This window comes from Sceloporus occidentalis, unplaced genomic scaffold (genome assembly GCF_023333645.1).
Source record: "Sceloporus occidentalis isolate IW3139 unplaced genomic scaffold, rSceOcc1.0.p SCAF_5, whole genome shotgun sequence".
NCBI lineage: Eukaryota > Metazoa > Chordata > Lepidosauria > Squamata > Phrynosomatidae > Sceloporus > Sceloporus occidentalis.
In genome coordinates, this window is record NW_028316985.1 from 167,291,633 (window position 1) to 167,309,169 (window position 17,537).

Here is a 17,537-nt window from a genome sequence, read left to right on the forward strand (position 1 = left end):
GGAGGATTGTAGGGGAGAAGGCGGTCCCAGAGATAGCTTGGACCCATGCTCAAACTCTATATCATGCTGTGCATATCTTAGTGAGTACCTTCCTTTATATACTATATTTATGTCTTAGATTTATTCACCACCAGTGATGTGGTTTTGGGGGGCCTTTATAAGAAAGGAAAACAATTATAAAATCCTCCCAAAGTTTTCATTTTTATATAATCTGAGATCTTTACCCCCACCAAAACAACTAAAGCCAATATGCTCTGCTCCAGTTAGAAAACTAGAACAGTAGGAAGAAAGGGAGACCATTCTTTCTTCTTGTTTTTAACATTTCTTTTTTTTTTAAAAAAAATAATGACTCACCCATCTGAATTGGTACACTTTTAGGGAAATGCATGTTTATAGACCAAGCCTGGGGTTGCTTGTACACTGAACATTAACTGTCTTTGAAGCATTACTTTTTGTTTAAATAACCTCAGGATTTGACATATATAGATTACAAATATGGGAGGTTTGTATTCTAAAAATGTATTTTCTCCCAAAATTTTAAGCAGCCGGATAACTAGAATCTATATGAAATTGTTTGTACAGCAGAATGTGAATGTAATACAGCTGCTGTAGGATTCTGGAAGAATATAATAATACAGGAAAGACAATAATTTATTTCTGAAAAAGGCAAGACCATTGGATATCGTTACCTTTTCTTTCTATGCCACTTTTCTAAAAGTAATGTCCTTCTTGTTAAATTTCTTCTGGTGCAGTGTAATTACATTCTGAAATCTACCTTCACAGATTTATTTTCTTTAAACTAGGAGAGATGCCGCTTTAGGAAAATCAAAACACTACCGTACTTAATTTCCTTCCTAGTGTAGTTTCATCAGGATTTGTCTTTAAAACATCGACACAGTGATCTAATGTGAGGGTTCCTTGCATACTACTGCCCTTCCTTCTCTATACCGTACCACAAATACTTTAATAAATCTCACAAGTTTGTAGTGCCATGCTAGGACTTCCTTTAATGCAAGAGAGACAAATGTCTAGATTGTACATGTACACCTTGCTGCCTGCCTCCTCTGGGAAGTCTCCAAGGTGGCATTTGATATATATATAGCATAGGGGTCTTTAGCCAGAAAGGAAACCTGGCTTCCCCCTTTATCTTTTCAGGGAAGTGCTTTGTCCATGGTTTTCTTTGGATCCTCAGCAAAATTTCTAAAACATGTATACAGTTGTGTTCTCTGAAACGTATTCTTGACTTCTTTTAGAATATGTACCTGTGACTGCCTTAGCTGAAGAAGCCTACTGTCTTTGCCCCATTAGGTAGGGCATCTTTTTCTTGCCCTCCCCTGTTTTTGGTGTACTACTGATCCCCCCCCCCCCCCCCCCCCCGGATGACCACAGAGCCTCTAGTTTATGAAGACATTTCAGGCTTATTTTCTGGAAAGGATGCTTGTTCGTATTGTCTATGTTCTTCTCCTGGATGGAATGGGAAGAAAATGCACCAACATGGGACTGAAATTAGTACTGTAATTGGCCTACTGGCCACAGAATGCCAACAAGTGACTTTAAAATATATTAGAAACATAATGTGTTGGCAGCATTCAAACCTTGCATTAGTATCACAAGATTTTATTCCTCTGTTTTATTCCTAAGAGCCTTCCCTGAACCTGTACTATCCAAATGGATTGAACAACAACTCGTATCATGCTCAGTCAAATTAAGTGGGTGTCTTGGGAATTGCTGTTCATCATCAAAAAGATTTTCAGTATAAATCTTGATTCAGCTGAAACCAACAAAGAAGTAGACCAGAGACAGTAAAACATGAACTAGGACCTCCCCTAGAAAAAATCTATAGCTCCCACTTTTAGATTTATATACCTCTTACAGTTGGTAACATATGAAGTCCAGTAACTGCCTTGTAGTTTTGTAATATAAAAGTGTTTCCCAACTTGGTGGTATCCAGATGTTGGACAACAACACCTTGCAGAAGACTGAGTCTTGTATTTATGGTAAGGGCTGTAAAACATGCTGGATGACTTACTTAGCTGTAGTTCTCATAAATAGTTTTATTTTTATTACATAGATCAGAGGTAACAATATGGACAGGGTGGAGCCAGCTGAAAGTGCTAAATGGTAGTGCCAGTTGAGAGGGCTTTGTTTTGCTCTTCATTCACTTTTCCCTTCCTGAGATAAAGGCCTGTTACAGACTGCCAGAATAAAGCTGCTTCGGGTCTCTTTGGAGGTATGCTGTTTAAATAATGCATGCATCCTAAGAATCCAGAAGCTGCACCAAAGCTGCTTAGGAATGGAGTGTGGCTTTGGCGCGACCTCCAGACTCTTAGGACCCATGCATCATTTAAATAGCATACCTCCAAAGAGACCCGAAGCAGCTTTATTTTGGCAGTCTGTAACAGGCCAAAGATGAAAGCTACATGGCCAGTGCTTGAAAATTTGGAGACCTGGTGAGTCCCAAGATGCTAGCTTCACGCTTTGCTCACCTTCACTGGGCTGGGAAGACAAATGGGAAGTAAAGATATTCAGCTGAGGTTGTGGCTCATCTAGCATTTAAAGTGCCAACTTCTGGCTGGGCATGGGTGACTATTCCCCTCTCACCTTCCCTGTGAGCGGAAGGCAAGGTGAGAGCAAAGCTGGATTTTGGGTCATAGCAGCTTCTTGAAAAACCCTCCTGTTGCTGTTTTGGTTGGGAAACCAGTGATGTCAGGCCCAACACTCAGATGCCATCCTGCCCAGTGGGAGTTGAAGGGTTGAGAATCCGTTCTGCACCCCTGCACCAGGATATAAATCTGTTTGCTCAATAGGAAAAACTTTAAAATTTTGGTAACAGTCCAGATGTCAAATTTGCCTTCCATTAACAATATGTACATGTTTTCTAATTTATTATTTCACAGTTGAAATAATTTGTTAATTTGATTTTCATTCTGCAAAGTTTTTGGAATTTTTATTTACATAGTACAAGAAATTGTATTCTAATTGTAATAATTAACTTCTTGATTACAGAGGTGTGTAAATTTTTTAATTTGTTAAACACTGTTCCTGTATTTTGATATACACAACTTCGACAGTAAAATGTGGAAGCTTAATGATGAGAAGGACTTTCCTCCTTTTATATTGCAAGCCCAGAAATTATCACAATAATTTTTACATTTATTTTTGATATACTGAGCTGTAGATTCACAATTACTATGATCCAGACATTTAAAAATGATGCAATGAATAATGCAATACATAATTTAGCCTAATCCTATAAAATATATGAAAAAATAAAAAATTACTTTTGGTCATGACAGTTCTTCGATAGGATTAATGAATGATAGACTCCTTTATAAAGTGCCTCATCCTTTTATGTCTAATACAGATATTAGGAAGATTACATTGTTCCAAGAATAAAATTGAATCACAATTACATATCAGTCTTCATGCATTTCAGTATTTGAAACAGAAACCTACAAGGAGTATGATTGGATTTTTGTGAGATTGAAGTTTTATGAGATAATTTTTTGGGTTTAACAGAAATCACTTATCAGAACAGGAGCTTATTTGTGATGGGCATCTGACTTGAAATGTGTGAAGCTCCTGGTTGTTGACAAAATCCCTGATCTAAGTATCTTTCTTTCCACAGTTAGGTGAAATGTAAGGCAATATGAGGCCTGCCACTTTGTGAGAGGTGAGGGAAACACAGAATGTGAGGAATAGCCTGTATTCACTAAGAGCAGGCCTTGTAGTGAGCCTGATCTAGAACCCTTTACTGGACCTAACTACTATTTTTTTCCCCAAGAATGTAGATGTGGCTGGCTCTCCTTTTTAATCCTTCCTCCCTTTCTGGTGTGATGATGAAACAGAATTCTGTACCTTTCATCCTTCAGACTTATTTACTTGAGTCTCAATAGCTGTCTGGAAATGAGATGTTGTTGAAAATTGTGTCCTGCAAATGGAAACTTTCGGGCTGAGCCAGAATGCCCTATTTAGTATCTTATAAGAAAGTGTGAGGTAGAGATAGGGATACTGAAACTTGTAGGCTGATATTCAAATGAATGTGTAACTCCTGAACTCATCTCAGTATTTGCTTTTTGGGAAATATAGCTGAAGAACATGAAATTATGCTTCAGACCCCTTCAGTCCAATAAGCAAAGCAGTCTGGGACCTCATGAGTTTTTAAAAGTTTTTAAAAGGAGAAATCAAGGGGGAAATAGCATGCATGCTCTGCATCTTTCTTTTAAACATGAGGGAACCTTCTAAGAGGGGAAAACTCTTGAGAAAAGTGTGCATCTGTATGCATTCATCTGGATTTGATCTATGAACATGAGAATAAAGAAGTCTAATGAAATAACGATATGGATTTCTAGAACATGGCCACATAGCCCAAAAAACCCACAAAAAACTATGGAAGGCCATAGAAGCCTTCGACTACACAGTGATAAGGGCTGTTGCTCAGTGGTACTTTGCATGCAGAAAGTCCCAAGTTCAGTCCCTGGCATCTTCAGTCTCAACCTAGCGTGCTACCTATTGAGAGCTAGCTCAACACTACTGAGCTAAAGGTACTGAGATATAATGTAATTTCCTGTGTTCTTAAACTTTTGTAGTATGATTTTTTTATGATTCTTCCCTTAGCCAACAATGATCCAACACATTTGCAGCATTTTGGAATTGGCATACTTTCTGTTCTATATTGAATATGCTTCTCTTTGTGAGTATTAGTCACACAGGAGCGTAATAGATGCACTGTTTTTGTTAACCAAAGAGAGAAACAGGGAATGCTCCCCGTTCGTTTTCAAAAGATATTACAATAATTGACCTGGTTCAGTGGCCCAGAGGCCTATGATATATCCTTAGCAAAGTAAAGGACTTTCACCCACTTACCTATATTAGAACTTACCTATATTAGCAATATAGATTTCTCCATGCATATTTTTAAAATGATCTGAAATATTTATATCCTTACCATTAAATAATCTACATGGAAATGTACATCATCATAAAAGGATGAATTGTTTTAAAATCAGACATGCCAATATCCCCTAAGGTACAATAGTAACATCAGTACCAATAAAATATTTAAAGAAGCAACAAAAAGAAGACACATGAAATAGCTGTTACCCCAGTTGCCCTCTGAAATACAAGAAGACCCCCTCCCCCCTTTGAATCTTATTGCTTATGTGGAATTTTGTTGCTACTAAGAAAGTCTTACATGTGTTACAACCACCAGAAGTCTTCCAATTTTGTGGTGTGATTTCCTTTCTATGGCCCTTGATGGACTCTGTCAGCCATAAGCCCAAAAGCAGTAGATCACGTACTACGGTACCAGTTTCATAGATCAAACAAGATCGTTTGGGAACTGCAGTCAAGGAAGAATTCACACTTCTGAGACAGGAAGGCTAGGTGATTTATAGTCAGATGTTTTGCATCCAAGCTGGAGAGACACTATTTGCAATCCCATTCCCACCATTGATACCCCTATCTTGAGTGATCTTTCCCATGCAGATTTGACCCTTTTGATGTATCTTTGCCTCAGGCTATTTGTGCCCTATATAAGTACCCAGATGTCTTTTGTTTCCTTGGGCTGGATAGAATTCATGATGACTCCACATCACTTTGGATTCTGACTAGTTCCAACTTACTGCTGTTCCCCTTCAGCCTTCTCCAAAACGGCTGAATCCAACAACACTATACCATCTAATTAGACTATCCAGAGCCACCATGCTCTAGTAAGTACACAGTTAGTGGAGCTTCTTGTCTATTCCAGTGCTCAACCCTTTATTCCTTAGTGTGTGTGTGTGTGTGTGTGTGTGTGTGTGTGTGTGTTAGAGTATGCTTGCATTGACATGTGTTTCCCCCTTGAAATAAAAGACAGTTAATGGAAAGAACTCTGCCTTTGTGAATTCCTTATCCCAGCATCTCAGTATACAGGTGAGAAATGATTCCAAAAGGACTGTTTGTAACTCAGGAGCTCTACAGATGGCTTCTAAGGGGTGGTGGGATGCCGCCCATTTCCTGACTGGATCAGGGCTGTGGAAATCTCACACTGCAGCCCTGATCCAGCCTTTGAAGGGTGCAAAAAGGAGCTGCAAAAAGTGGCTACTTTTTTCCCTCCAAAGGGTGCCATAGCCATGGTGGCACGGCTATATGGTGCCCCTTCGCCGCTGCATCATCTGGACGCAGTGCTAGAGGAGCACTATGATGCTGTGCACTGTCTGGAGTGGCGTGCAGTATCATAGTACCTTGGGGGCGGAGTCAGGGCGTACATCAGCAGGTCACTGTTCCCTAACTCCACCAATAGGCCGGCCTTTTGGACTGGTCTGTATAGGGCCTTAGTCCAATTAATTGAGCTAATCAAAATTCTCCTGGTTCTTGGTTACACATGCTCTCCCATTGAATTAGGCAGCGGAGAGGTCCACAGTAGGGCCTTCAAAGATGATTTGGATAGGCAGGTTCATGCAGAGGAATTCATTTTTGAGAGATAACATCCACATGCCATAACAGGCAGGGGTGGGGATTATGTAACCCTCCAGCTGTTGTTGGACTGCAAGTTGCAGAATATCCTAGTTAGCATAGCCAGTAGAGATGAGTGATGAAAGATGCTGGAGAGCAACTTCATTCTCACCCCTGATTTAGGCTTTGAAGGTCAATTTGAACATTATGAATTGTACTCTGGAATGAATTGGGAACTAATGAAGTAATTTGCTGCTGGTACATTGCAGTCCTGTATTGCCCTGCAAAAGGGGGTAGTGCTGTTGCAGAAAAAGCACAGGCTGGATAATGTAAGTCAGGAAAAATGAAGGGTCTAAAAGCAGTAAGGGTGTAATGCTTCATTAAAAATATTCTTGAAGGAAGCAATTAGTAATTTTAGTAATTTTCCTCTTGTAAGGAAGTCTTTAATCATCATGCAATTTTCAGAGCCTTTTCACAATTTGGGACTTAGTATATGCAAAATTGGCATGTCGTTATTATGTACAGACAACAGCAATTTCTGCACATGAAGCAGCATTTTATGTGCAGAAAATAATATTCCTGTGTAGAAGTATTATTCTCTGCAAATGTTGTTTTCCTGCACAGAAAATGCTGTTTTCTATATTCATCACCCACTTGTGAATTTTGTGTAGAATAAGTCCCTAACTGCAGCATTTTCCCCACAGGAAACCATTTTTTTTTCTGTGCAGGAAATAATCCTTAATAAAGATGTCCTCTTCTGAACAGAAGATGGTGTTATCTATGCAAAACAACCAAGTGTAAATCTTTACATAGAATAAATTCTGCAAAAATTATCATCAATCCAGAATTCTTCTCATCTAAGTTTTTGAACACTGAAAAAATATTTTCCAACATTTCTGGAACATTTTAAATATTCTTTCCATTGCTAGAACGTAGTCATCAGACTACAAATAAAGGCCTCCCCATATGTGTGTACATCCACCTTGACTGTTGCAAAAAGATGGCATCAGCACATGTAGGAAGTACTTAGTGAAAGGGGGGAAGAAATAGATGTCCCTGTTGTTTTTCCCTTCTTGTCTTTCATGTTTCTATGTGTAATTTGCTAGACTTCAGTCAGGGACGTAGCCAGGATTTTAGGAAGGGGGGGGGTTCCAGACTAAGTGCCAACATTATAATGGGGCTTGGGCATGGTGGCGCAGCAGCAGGTACCATTCATTTTTCTAATGGAAGGGGGGGTCCGGACCCCAAGAGGGCCCCCCCCGCTACATCCCTGCTTCAATTCAACTTCCTTCTTTCCTTTGGGATCTCTTCTTCCTCTTTGAAAGATGATCTTTCACCCACTTTCCTCCCTTTTTCTGAGAAAGGAGTAGGTGTGGGATCTCCAGTGTCATCCCAGCAATGACCACTACCTTACTCCATTGAAAGAAACCAATTTTAGAGGTTACTGTAACCAGATTTAGGTTTTTGTTTTGTTTATTCCTATACATAGAGGAATTTCCTGAGAAAATAAACCTAAGTAAAAATTTTTTAACTCATCCAGAGTAATATTCTGAGTAATTACTCCTTTATATATTACATGAACTCACATTGCAAAAGCTGGTTTCACTCTGCCTAAATATGAAACATATTTACACTGACATCTTTCTGTAACGAAGACTCCAGGCTGGCTGAAGCTATCAAAAAGCAGGCAGTTCCACACAACAAAGGAAAGTCTTGGTGGGATAACTTTTTTTGCTCTGCAGGGACTTTGTCTTTGAGAAACTGAAAAACTTTGGCTTAAGGCTACAGTGGAACTGCAGCTGAGAGTTTTTGCTAGAAAGAGATCCTGGGGACTGGAAACCCCTTATTCCCGGGAGAAGGGGGACTTGTGTTGCTAAAATAAAGTCTAGGTAGACTGAGTTCTGCTTTGTCAAAACAAGGTGAACAGGGAAGTATTTATCAACCTCTGGTTGTTGCAACAGCAGATTAAATAGACTCTCGAACTAACAAGATATGTGCAGAATTTCCCTATGCCTGGAAAAGGCAATGTTCTGGTCTCATCTGAAAGTGTGATCTGGGAGACCATTCCTTTCAAGCTCGAATGATGGTGATTAACTGAAACATCTGTACAAATATAAAACTTGGTTATAGAACCTTTCTGGGCTTTAAAAAATCATCACATATTATTTTGGCTTTATGCCACAGTGTGCTTCCATAAATCATCAAAAGATTGTCTGGAGGTAAAAGGCTGAAGTGGTGACAAGTGGAGCAAATTGAGAAGGAAGGAAGGAAAGAGAATGGCTAAGTGAGGAAGGAAACAAAACACATGCTCTTGTTATTTTTTTGCTAAGAAGTAGCAGCAAGTTGATGAAATGATGGAGAAGGAGAGCTGCTTTTTTGCTTAAGGTGGTGTCTAGTTCCTGAGTAAAGTACTTAAGGACATTTGTGTAAATGGTTATTTCATCAGGTTTGGCTCCCATATATGCTGTCCAAAACTACATTTCTGTTCATATGTCTGTTAAAGCTGATCTGTAGCCAACATAACTAAATGCAGTATTGCATGCCAAATCTATATTCAATTAATAAAGCTCACATGGAGGAAATCAGGTTTGATAACAATCATTCAATAACAGGGGAGTCAAATACTAGATTACATTTTTAAACACTTAGGAGTCTTTATTGCTACAAGTACAATCTAGTATAGATTAGGTTATGATAATTTCACCTTAGATGGAGTGGAAGTAGTCACCTATTCTTCATGGTGGGCAATGAAACAAAACAGATGACCACCAAATTCACTGCAGAAGCAAACAACTCTTGGTTGTGTAGAGCATCCTAGTTTGAAGTGTTCCAAATGGTAGCAGCCTAAACATACATGATGTCAGACATAGGTCAAACATTTATCTATTTAAATGTTAAATGAAATTGCATACCACCTCATATCTAACTATATTTATTACTTGATTGGTGATGTTAGCATACCAATGAGTGTTGTTCCCAGGCCACCAGATGGTGGCATAGTAATGCTGTATGGGAGAGGACCAGCATGCGATAAGCACAATTAACCATGCTGAAGTGTGTATAGAATGTTTGGCTGCCTTCCTTGTGGCTGCTTTCTGATTTTGGCCTTTATTTTTAAAATATATATTTTAATTAAAACACACAGCATAAAAAAATCTTCCCTGTTCTTTCTAGATTTACATAACAATCCTGTATATAATAAAATTCAGCATAAAATACACTCATTTCCACTTCATCTATAAAATTAAATGAATTTCCTTCCCAACAAATGCTGAAATATTTCCCTATTGTCTAAAATCCTCATATCTTGAATATATTACAATATTAAAGCTAATTATGTTTTACATGTTTTTATGATATTCTTAATGTCTCCATAATCTTCATAGTCTATTTTATACTCTTCATTTCTTTATCTTTCATTTGATTTCTGACATTTTTTAAAATTTCAAATATATGGTCTTTCCATCTTAGTTTGTGCCACTGTATCTCCAATTATTGTATAGTTTTTTAAAAGCTTTCTGCCTTCTTCCATTCTAGCTATGGTCATCATATTTCCCATTTCTTTTTTCCAGTATTTAACATCCACATTCCAATCTTCTTCTAAATCTGTTGACATGTTTCTTCTGACAGGCTGAATGATGAGGCCAGGTGTGCCCATCTGGCCAGAAGGGTGAAGGCTTGCCAACCATGATTTAACATTTATATCCTTAGTTCATTGGCTGTCCATGCAACACAATGTGTTTCTTGGATGACTATAGTTTTAGTATGCCAGCTGAGTTCTGTATGATGGTAGAATTACAAACTTTTCTTGGGGATAATGTGCCATCCCAAGTGCCTTTCTGTAAACAGGAATCCTTGAAAGCAATGATGTGAAGCTAGTGGATTTCTCTGTCAATGTGAATGTTGGACAGCTCCCCCTCCAGTCCTCTGCCCAAACTCCTGTGCAGTTCTATAAAGTCTCTCAAAACTTCAAACAAGAGGATAGCAACTAAAAATCAAGGGGTGGGCTGGGAAATGCTAGTGTTTGGTAGACCACATTGGTCTCCTGAAGAATCTTCGTGGGCTATAAAAATACCACAATCTTCCTGAAAGGTATGGGGGAGCAATTTCAGCATTTTAAGCTTGTTTTTCCAGACTGTCTCAGACCCAGGAAGTACATCTGAGAAGTCATTTTAGTTATTGGTTTAATAAAGGTCTTTTTGGATTCTGTTCTCGAGAAGGGCTATATGCCAAAACTGACCATGCTTGTCATGGTTATTCTTAACAAATAAAAAATTGGGATTAAAATATAATGGCAGTGAGCTTGGATCCCTTAAGTCTCTTAAAGGTAGATGGGGAGAGGGTTGCGTGCAGCTTGTGATCAGCATTTTCCCACTCCTAATTGAGAAAGGAGATCTGAAACTCCAAAGGGCTGAATTTACCCCCAAAGGATGGGTGAAATGCCTAATCCAACCTTATGCATAACAATTGCAAAATGTAAAGAAACTGTAAGAAAGCTTGGTTTGCTAATATACTGTATTGCTATCCTTCTTTTCTTCCTCTTCCTCCTCTGGGATTCTTAATATAGCCAAGTAAAGTGTCAGGTATTAGATCTGTCCTTTATCTTACACTTTCTTATAGCATCTATCATTCTTTTGTCAGTTCACGGCTGAGATTATGGGAATTCCTTCTGCTGCCTAACACATGAGATTGTAATTTTATAAGTCACAGGAGTTTCTTAAAAATGGAGGCATCTGAAAATAAAAGTATTTATGTACATTTAAAAATCAAGAAAAATATTGCCAGTCCAATATAAAATGAAATTGAGTATCTGGAAATCCAGATGGAAGGCACTGCTGTACCAACAATTTAAGTCTGGTGTTTGCACCATTGGATAGTTAACCAAGAATTATTATCATCATTATTAGTACTAATGTTTCTTTGATGTTGATTAAAAATATTAATATAGCAACTGAGCAGAAAGAATTTATAAATGATGGAAGACTAAATGTTTTAGCTTAATTGGAAATATTAAATTTGAAGTAAAAAGGTCCATCTTGGATAATAAATTACCACTTTTCATTGGAATGAAGCAAGAACTGTTAAATAAAAGTGGCTGAGTAAGGAAATACATTATCATTTTACACTCAGTCTATAAATGTAAATAATCACCTGACTGGTAAAAAAAGGGATAAATTAAATTTACTATTGTTAGACTAAGCCTCTTGCAGTGGTTTTTTTTTTTTTTTTGGTGGATATTCGTTTAGAGTGGTTTTGGGATTTGTGCAACAGTACATTGCTGAAATTCAAGTCCCAGAAGCTCTACCCAGCATAGCCAATGGTGAGGAATTCTGGAAGTTGCAGTTCACTAGTATCTGGAGGGGCATACAATTTACACCCGTGCTAGAGAGAGAAATGGCTAAGTTGGTAGCTTGTCCATGGTCTTTGTCTACTTCTCTCTCTTCCTCTGTGTTGACTAGCTATACCCGTTTCTGTTCTCCCCCTCCACATATTTAATGTATTTATCTGCATTTGTAGTAATAAAGAACATATACAGTACACTTGTGTATAAGTTGATTTTTTTTTGACAAAAAATAGACACAAAAAACCCTGGGTCGATTTATACATGGGTCAGTGTGATACTTCTGTCCGATGTGGGGCCACTTCTGGCCTTTTGTAATACTTAGTCAAAAAATGGTGGTGTCTGTTTGGCACTTCCCCACCACCATGGAGACAGCAGAGGGGGTCAGTGCTTTTTTTTAGGCTCTTCTGAATCAGACTAAGCTCTTGTAGTTTGTCCTGGGAGAACCTAAAAACAAACAAACACCAATCCCCTCCATTCTTTTCACTGTGATGGCAGCTCTCCGGTGCTCAACCACTGCTGTGGAGAGAGCAAAGGAATCAATGCTCATTTTAGGCTCTTCCCAGTCAAACCAAGCTCTTGCTGTAGTTTATCTGGGAGAACTTTTAAAAAAAAATCAGCCAAAATCATGTGATAAGAAAAGGTGTGCTGAGAATTTGGGAATATTGTGAAAAGAGATTTTATAGCAAGATTCCAAGGTGGACATCACCACAGGAAGCACATTTTGGAAAATTTAAAAAGACAAAAGAGGAGTGGATAACATATGAGCATATCTTGGAAGAAGGAGAAAAAGCGACCTTAAAAATAAAATCTAAAGAGAAATTAGAGAAAGAAAATGTAAAAATAGAGTGGTTCCCGTATAAACAATTGGAAGAAAGGTTTAAAAAAGATATGAGTCAAAAGGGAATGAGCTGGACATTATAATTTTAGAAAAAAGGAAAAAGAAAAGGATATCAAAATATTATGGGGAGCTATTAAAGAGGGATCTGGAACAAGAATGTATAAAGGAAAACATGATAAAGTGGAGCCAGATAATACAGCAAAATATATGTTTAGAAAACTGGGAATCGTTGTGGAGGAAAACTAGTAAGTTCACCTTGGCACAGAGTTTGAAAGAAAACTATTATAAGGTGTTTTATTTGCGGTATCGGACACCTGTTAAACTCTCAGAAATATTTAAAAATGTAAATAAATTATGTTGGAAGTGTGGAAAGACAGAAGGGACATTTTACCACATGTGGTGGTTGTGTAAGAAAGCAAAGCAGTTCTGGGGAAAGATACATGAAGCGATGAAACCCGGAGCTATTCTTGCTAAACATGACAGATGTGATAGGAAGGGAAATAGAAAGAAAACGTTGGAAAATAGTGTTATATATGGTGACAACAGCGAGATTGTTATATGCCCAAAAGTGGAAAAGGACTGAGGTTCCTACGCTAAAAGAGTGGATTGATAAATTATTGGATATGAGAGAATCGGATAGATTATCTAAAAGGCTAAAGGGTGAAAAAGAGGAGGAGGTCAAGGATGAAGATGAATGGGATATAATAATGAGATACTGGGAAAAAAGTATAAGAAAGAATAAGGAAGGAAAAAAAATGATGATTATAGACAAAGAGGAATAAAAAGATAAAGAAATGAGAGGTACATAGATAAGAGGCGTGAGGGGGAGATAAAACATAAAGAAACATATGTATAAGAAAAAGAAACGTATGGGTTGGTTTCAGTGTGATTTATTAAAGGGGGGAGGGGTAAGGAAAGGGGGGAAGGGTGGGGGGAGGGGGAATAGGGGAGGAATGGGAGGGATAAAGAAACAGTAGAAAAAATATAAGAATGTATGTATGTAAATACAATAGATATCTATTGTGGAAAAAGGTGTGGAAAAGAAAAGGCAAAAAAAAAAAAAAAGAAAAGAAAAGAAAAGAAAAGGAAAGGAAAAAAATCAGCCTTCTCCACTCTCACTTCCATGGCAATGTTTCTTTGATGCCATTTTCCATTTTATTTTTGCAGAGGAGAGGAGAGAGAAACAGAGGGAAGGGGAAGAGAGAGGGGGAAAGGACTCAGGCTTGGGTTAGCAAACATAGCTGATTTCACTGGCCTGAACTAGAGGTTTCCTTCTCCTTTCTCCTCTTCCTTTGCCTTTGCTCTCAGTTTGAGCTCTCCATCTTTAGGAGTGAATGTTAGGTTTCTACCATGTTAATTCTTTCCTCAACAAAAAAAAGCAAATAAGCAGCCCCTTTGTCTCCCTCCGCTTTCCCGAGTGAAACTGACCAAGCTTGCTCACCTGATCTGCTGTTGCTTCTGGCCTTTTTCTTAGGTGGGCGAGTTTGGCTGATTTCGCTGTCATGAATGAAGGGATACCTCTTGAAAAGGGGAGGAGGATGAAGTTCATCAGCTCTGTTTGTTTGCTTGCTTATTTGCTGCAGATGAAAGAGTTAAGAAACTGAGATGGATGGGAAGGAAGCCTCTTGGCACCATAGCTGGCAGTCTGAATCGCTCCTGCCAACAACAAGATCTTAAAGAAATGGGACACCAGGCAGGATTTGCTTGTAGAGGCTGTCCAATGTGCAGAGGGGACTTACCATAGAAGCAGATGTCTTTTATTATGGTGCTACTTAAGTTGTCTGGTGAGATAAACTGACAGGGTCTCCCAACCCTAAACATGCCAAGAACCGGCATCATATTTGTGCCTATTGGCTACAGCTGACTCTTTCTTTCATGCCAATTTGTTGAGGACTGGCTTACAATGGATTGTGAACTAACACCAATCCACAAGCCACTGCATTAGGTAGCTCTGTATTAGCTTACATAATTGTTAACTTTAAAATGCCTTGTCTGCTTCAATTGATGCTTTGTACAATATTGCAGGAAGCTCCACCACCAGGCTCCTATGATGTTCAAAAATCATTTGAGAAATCACAGTGCAGAAGTGAGTACATGCCTCCACGAACCATAATGGCTAAAAAGAAGCATGCTTCTTTTCTCAGTGGAACATTTAGGGAAGGCGTTTCAAAGGCTGTAATGGATTTGCCAGGTATGTGAAGTATATGTTGTTATTATTTTTCAACAGTATAAGATTTTAAGAAAGGGACACTTGTGTATATTAATTGTTTGTAAAGGCCTCAAGAAATCTGAGATATCATCATCATTATCATCAATCATCATTTATTTATACAGTGCCATCACTGAACATGACACTTTACATGTAAAAGAACAACAAAACAGTTCCCTGCTCTCAGGCCTGCAATCCAGTTAAGACATGACAGGAATGGAAAAGGGTCTGGCCTCTTTCCCTCCGAGGCCAGGGCAGTGGCAATTGGATGGATGGAGGGCCTTTCATCTTTTGCTTTTTAGTTTGTTGAGAAGAGGTATTCTTTGAGATGCCACAAGTACAGTATTTTCTTGAATCTACATGACTATTGATTTGCAAGGACATAGCTTTTAACCATGTTCCTTGCAAAACTATTGTCTCAAAAAAGGCCTGAAAACTACTTCACCATGTTCAGGAAGTAAGCTTCTTGGTTGTAGGGAAACCTTCTGCAACCATGACTCTGTTCAGTTGCACAACAAGCTGCTGTCAGTCCAAAAGAGCTGATCCAGAAAGTAGCGTGTTTACAGAAGAGCACAGTAGGTGGACCTTTAGGAATGTAGTGTAGATTCTGGAATGCTCTGGTAAAGTCTGGCAATGAGCAACAGAAGAGAAATCTGAGTTTTCTCAGAAATCGCAAAGGGTTTTGGAGGAGAAGGGGGAACTAACATAAAAGGCAGTTTGCTGATTATTGAAGGCTGTCCAAGAAAAGGGAGAGAAGTGGATGAGAAGTAGCAGATCAAAGGAAATTCCGTACTGATGCTTCAGCAATTAAAGGATGTTGAAGCAGTGGAGAACAGAAACCTGGTGAGAGAAAGAGGAGGGATGGAGAGAGTTATACCTGCCCTTCTTGATCTTATTTGAAATGACAGGGGCAGTGCACATCTTTACCTTCACTGAATTTACTGTCATGGTAAATTCTGAAGGGAGACAGAAAGGAAAGATTTTACCAGGCAAAAACTATGGCATATTGGAGTACAGAAGAGGGGATCCAGAGTATATAGTTCCAGAAGTGCTCATGCTGTGTGTATTGCAGCTAGAACTTCAAAAATTACCTTCAAGTTGAGGGGTTGAAGAATGGAAGTTCCAAAGTCTAGTCTGGCAGACTGTCTCCCAACGGGAATAAAATCCATTGAAGACAGAGTTCTAAAATGGTTTTAGTTTTAGAGAACAAACAATACAATACCCTCACAACTTTTTAATGGTTCATTGTTGACATAATTAGGCACACAGCTTATTCTTTCCAGCTTTCTTTCTCACATGAAGGGAGTAGACTTCATATCTAGTGGGATATGAGTCATGCTTTAAAAGCCCATTTCGGAGCTATGGGTTCTCATCATAGTTTGCAGTTACTCTTTAGGGATTAAGTATTGAAGTGAAACTATTTATTGGTGTTAGGAGAACTAAACTGAATTAACTTGTATGGTTTCTGAGAGCCAAAATTTATTTATTACTTTCTTAGCCCATTTTTCCTTCCAGAAACTCAAGGTGGCATATATAATTTTCCTGCTCCTGCCTATAATCAAAGCAACTCGTGGGAAGTAGGTTAAGCTGAGAAGATATTCAGCACCTCAGTGTAAAGTTCTGCTCTATGTATGTAAAATAATTACACATATAAATTTTAAGTGAGGTTTTTTGTGCCATTGCATCCGCCACAGTTAAGAGGAGTATCATTTAAATCTAAAGAGAAGCTTTCATCATTAAATGAAAATTCTAGAAGACTTCATAGCTGAGCCTCTGATTATTGTACATGTAATGTGAAAAGATTCTTTTCACATTTTTTACCTAACCATCCACAAATTATTGCATTCCCAGCTGTTCTGTTGTGGAAAAGTCAAATAAGTGTTTTTGAATCTTAAGCATGGGACTAACTTGAATAAATGTATGTACTGCATTTTTGTGAATTATTTTTAGATTGAAGCTTCATATTTTATTTCAAGAGGTAGATTTGTTGCTATGTGTTGGTTACCTTCAAAACAAGAGCTGTTCTAATTGAACACATCTGTGGTAATCACCTGTTTGGGTACTAGGGCAGGAGGATTGATTCTAGGTATATATTTATTCCGAACAAGTGTTAGCCATCTGTTCACGGGGGGATATCTTTTGCACAGCAATGGGCATGCTACTGAGGATTTCTGGGCAGACATACTTTTAGTGCTGTGAGACAACTGTATTAAAATGAAACTTAAATAATTGTGTCAGCAGATGTTCATTTGTGTTTCAATAATTATAGTAACCTAATATAAAAAAGTCACTTGCACTAACTTAATGAAAGTATTATCAAATGATGTGACTCTCATTATAAAGCAATAGCTTCTCATAATTAAGTTTTCCTGTACACTTTTACAAATGGCTTTGTGAGTTGCTCCCACATGAAATGAAAAACAAATTATTACATATGAAACAAAAGTAGGAGGATGTTTCTGGCGGGAATCCAAAGATTTGCAAGGGCTTTTGCTGGCTAGTTGGGTTTTTGATGTCTCCCTTCACAGTCCCATGTGCACTTAGAGATGTTACTCACTACAACAGTGTCATTTCTCCCTTGTATTCATTCTCTGCCACCTTGGTCTGATGAATAAGCCAATGGTCTTTGAAAGCTAGACTTTTATTTATTTATTTTTACTTTCTGGCTTGCCTAGTAATGTATCACTAATGTGTGTTTTACAGTTAGGGTC

General features: G+C 38.3%; 1 protein-coding gene across 2 annotated transcripts in view; it reads left to right on the forward strand.

The window, feature by feature from the left end:
• STPG2 (sperm tail PG-rich repeat containing 2) overlaps nt 1-17,537 on the forward strand; it is a 261,402-nt gene that overhangs the window by 84,343 nt on the left and 159,522 nt on the right. Inside the window, exon 11 of one of the 2 annotated variants that reach the window (XM_089526095.1) lies at nt 14,643-14,703. In XM_089526095.1, the coding sequence (XP_089382221.1) occupies nt 14,643-14,703 (61 nt within the window). Of the gene's footprint in view, nt 1-14,642; nt 14,809-17,537 lie in introns of both variants that reach the window. The other variant, XM_089526096.1, reaches the window with a different exon arrangement.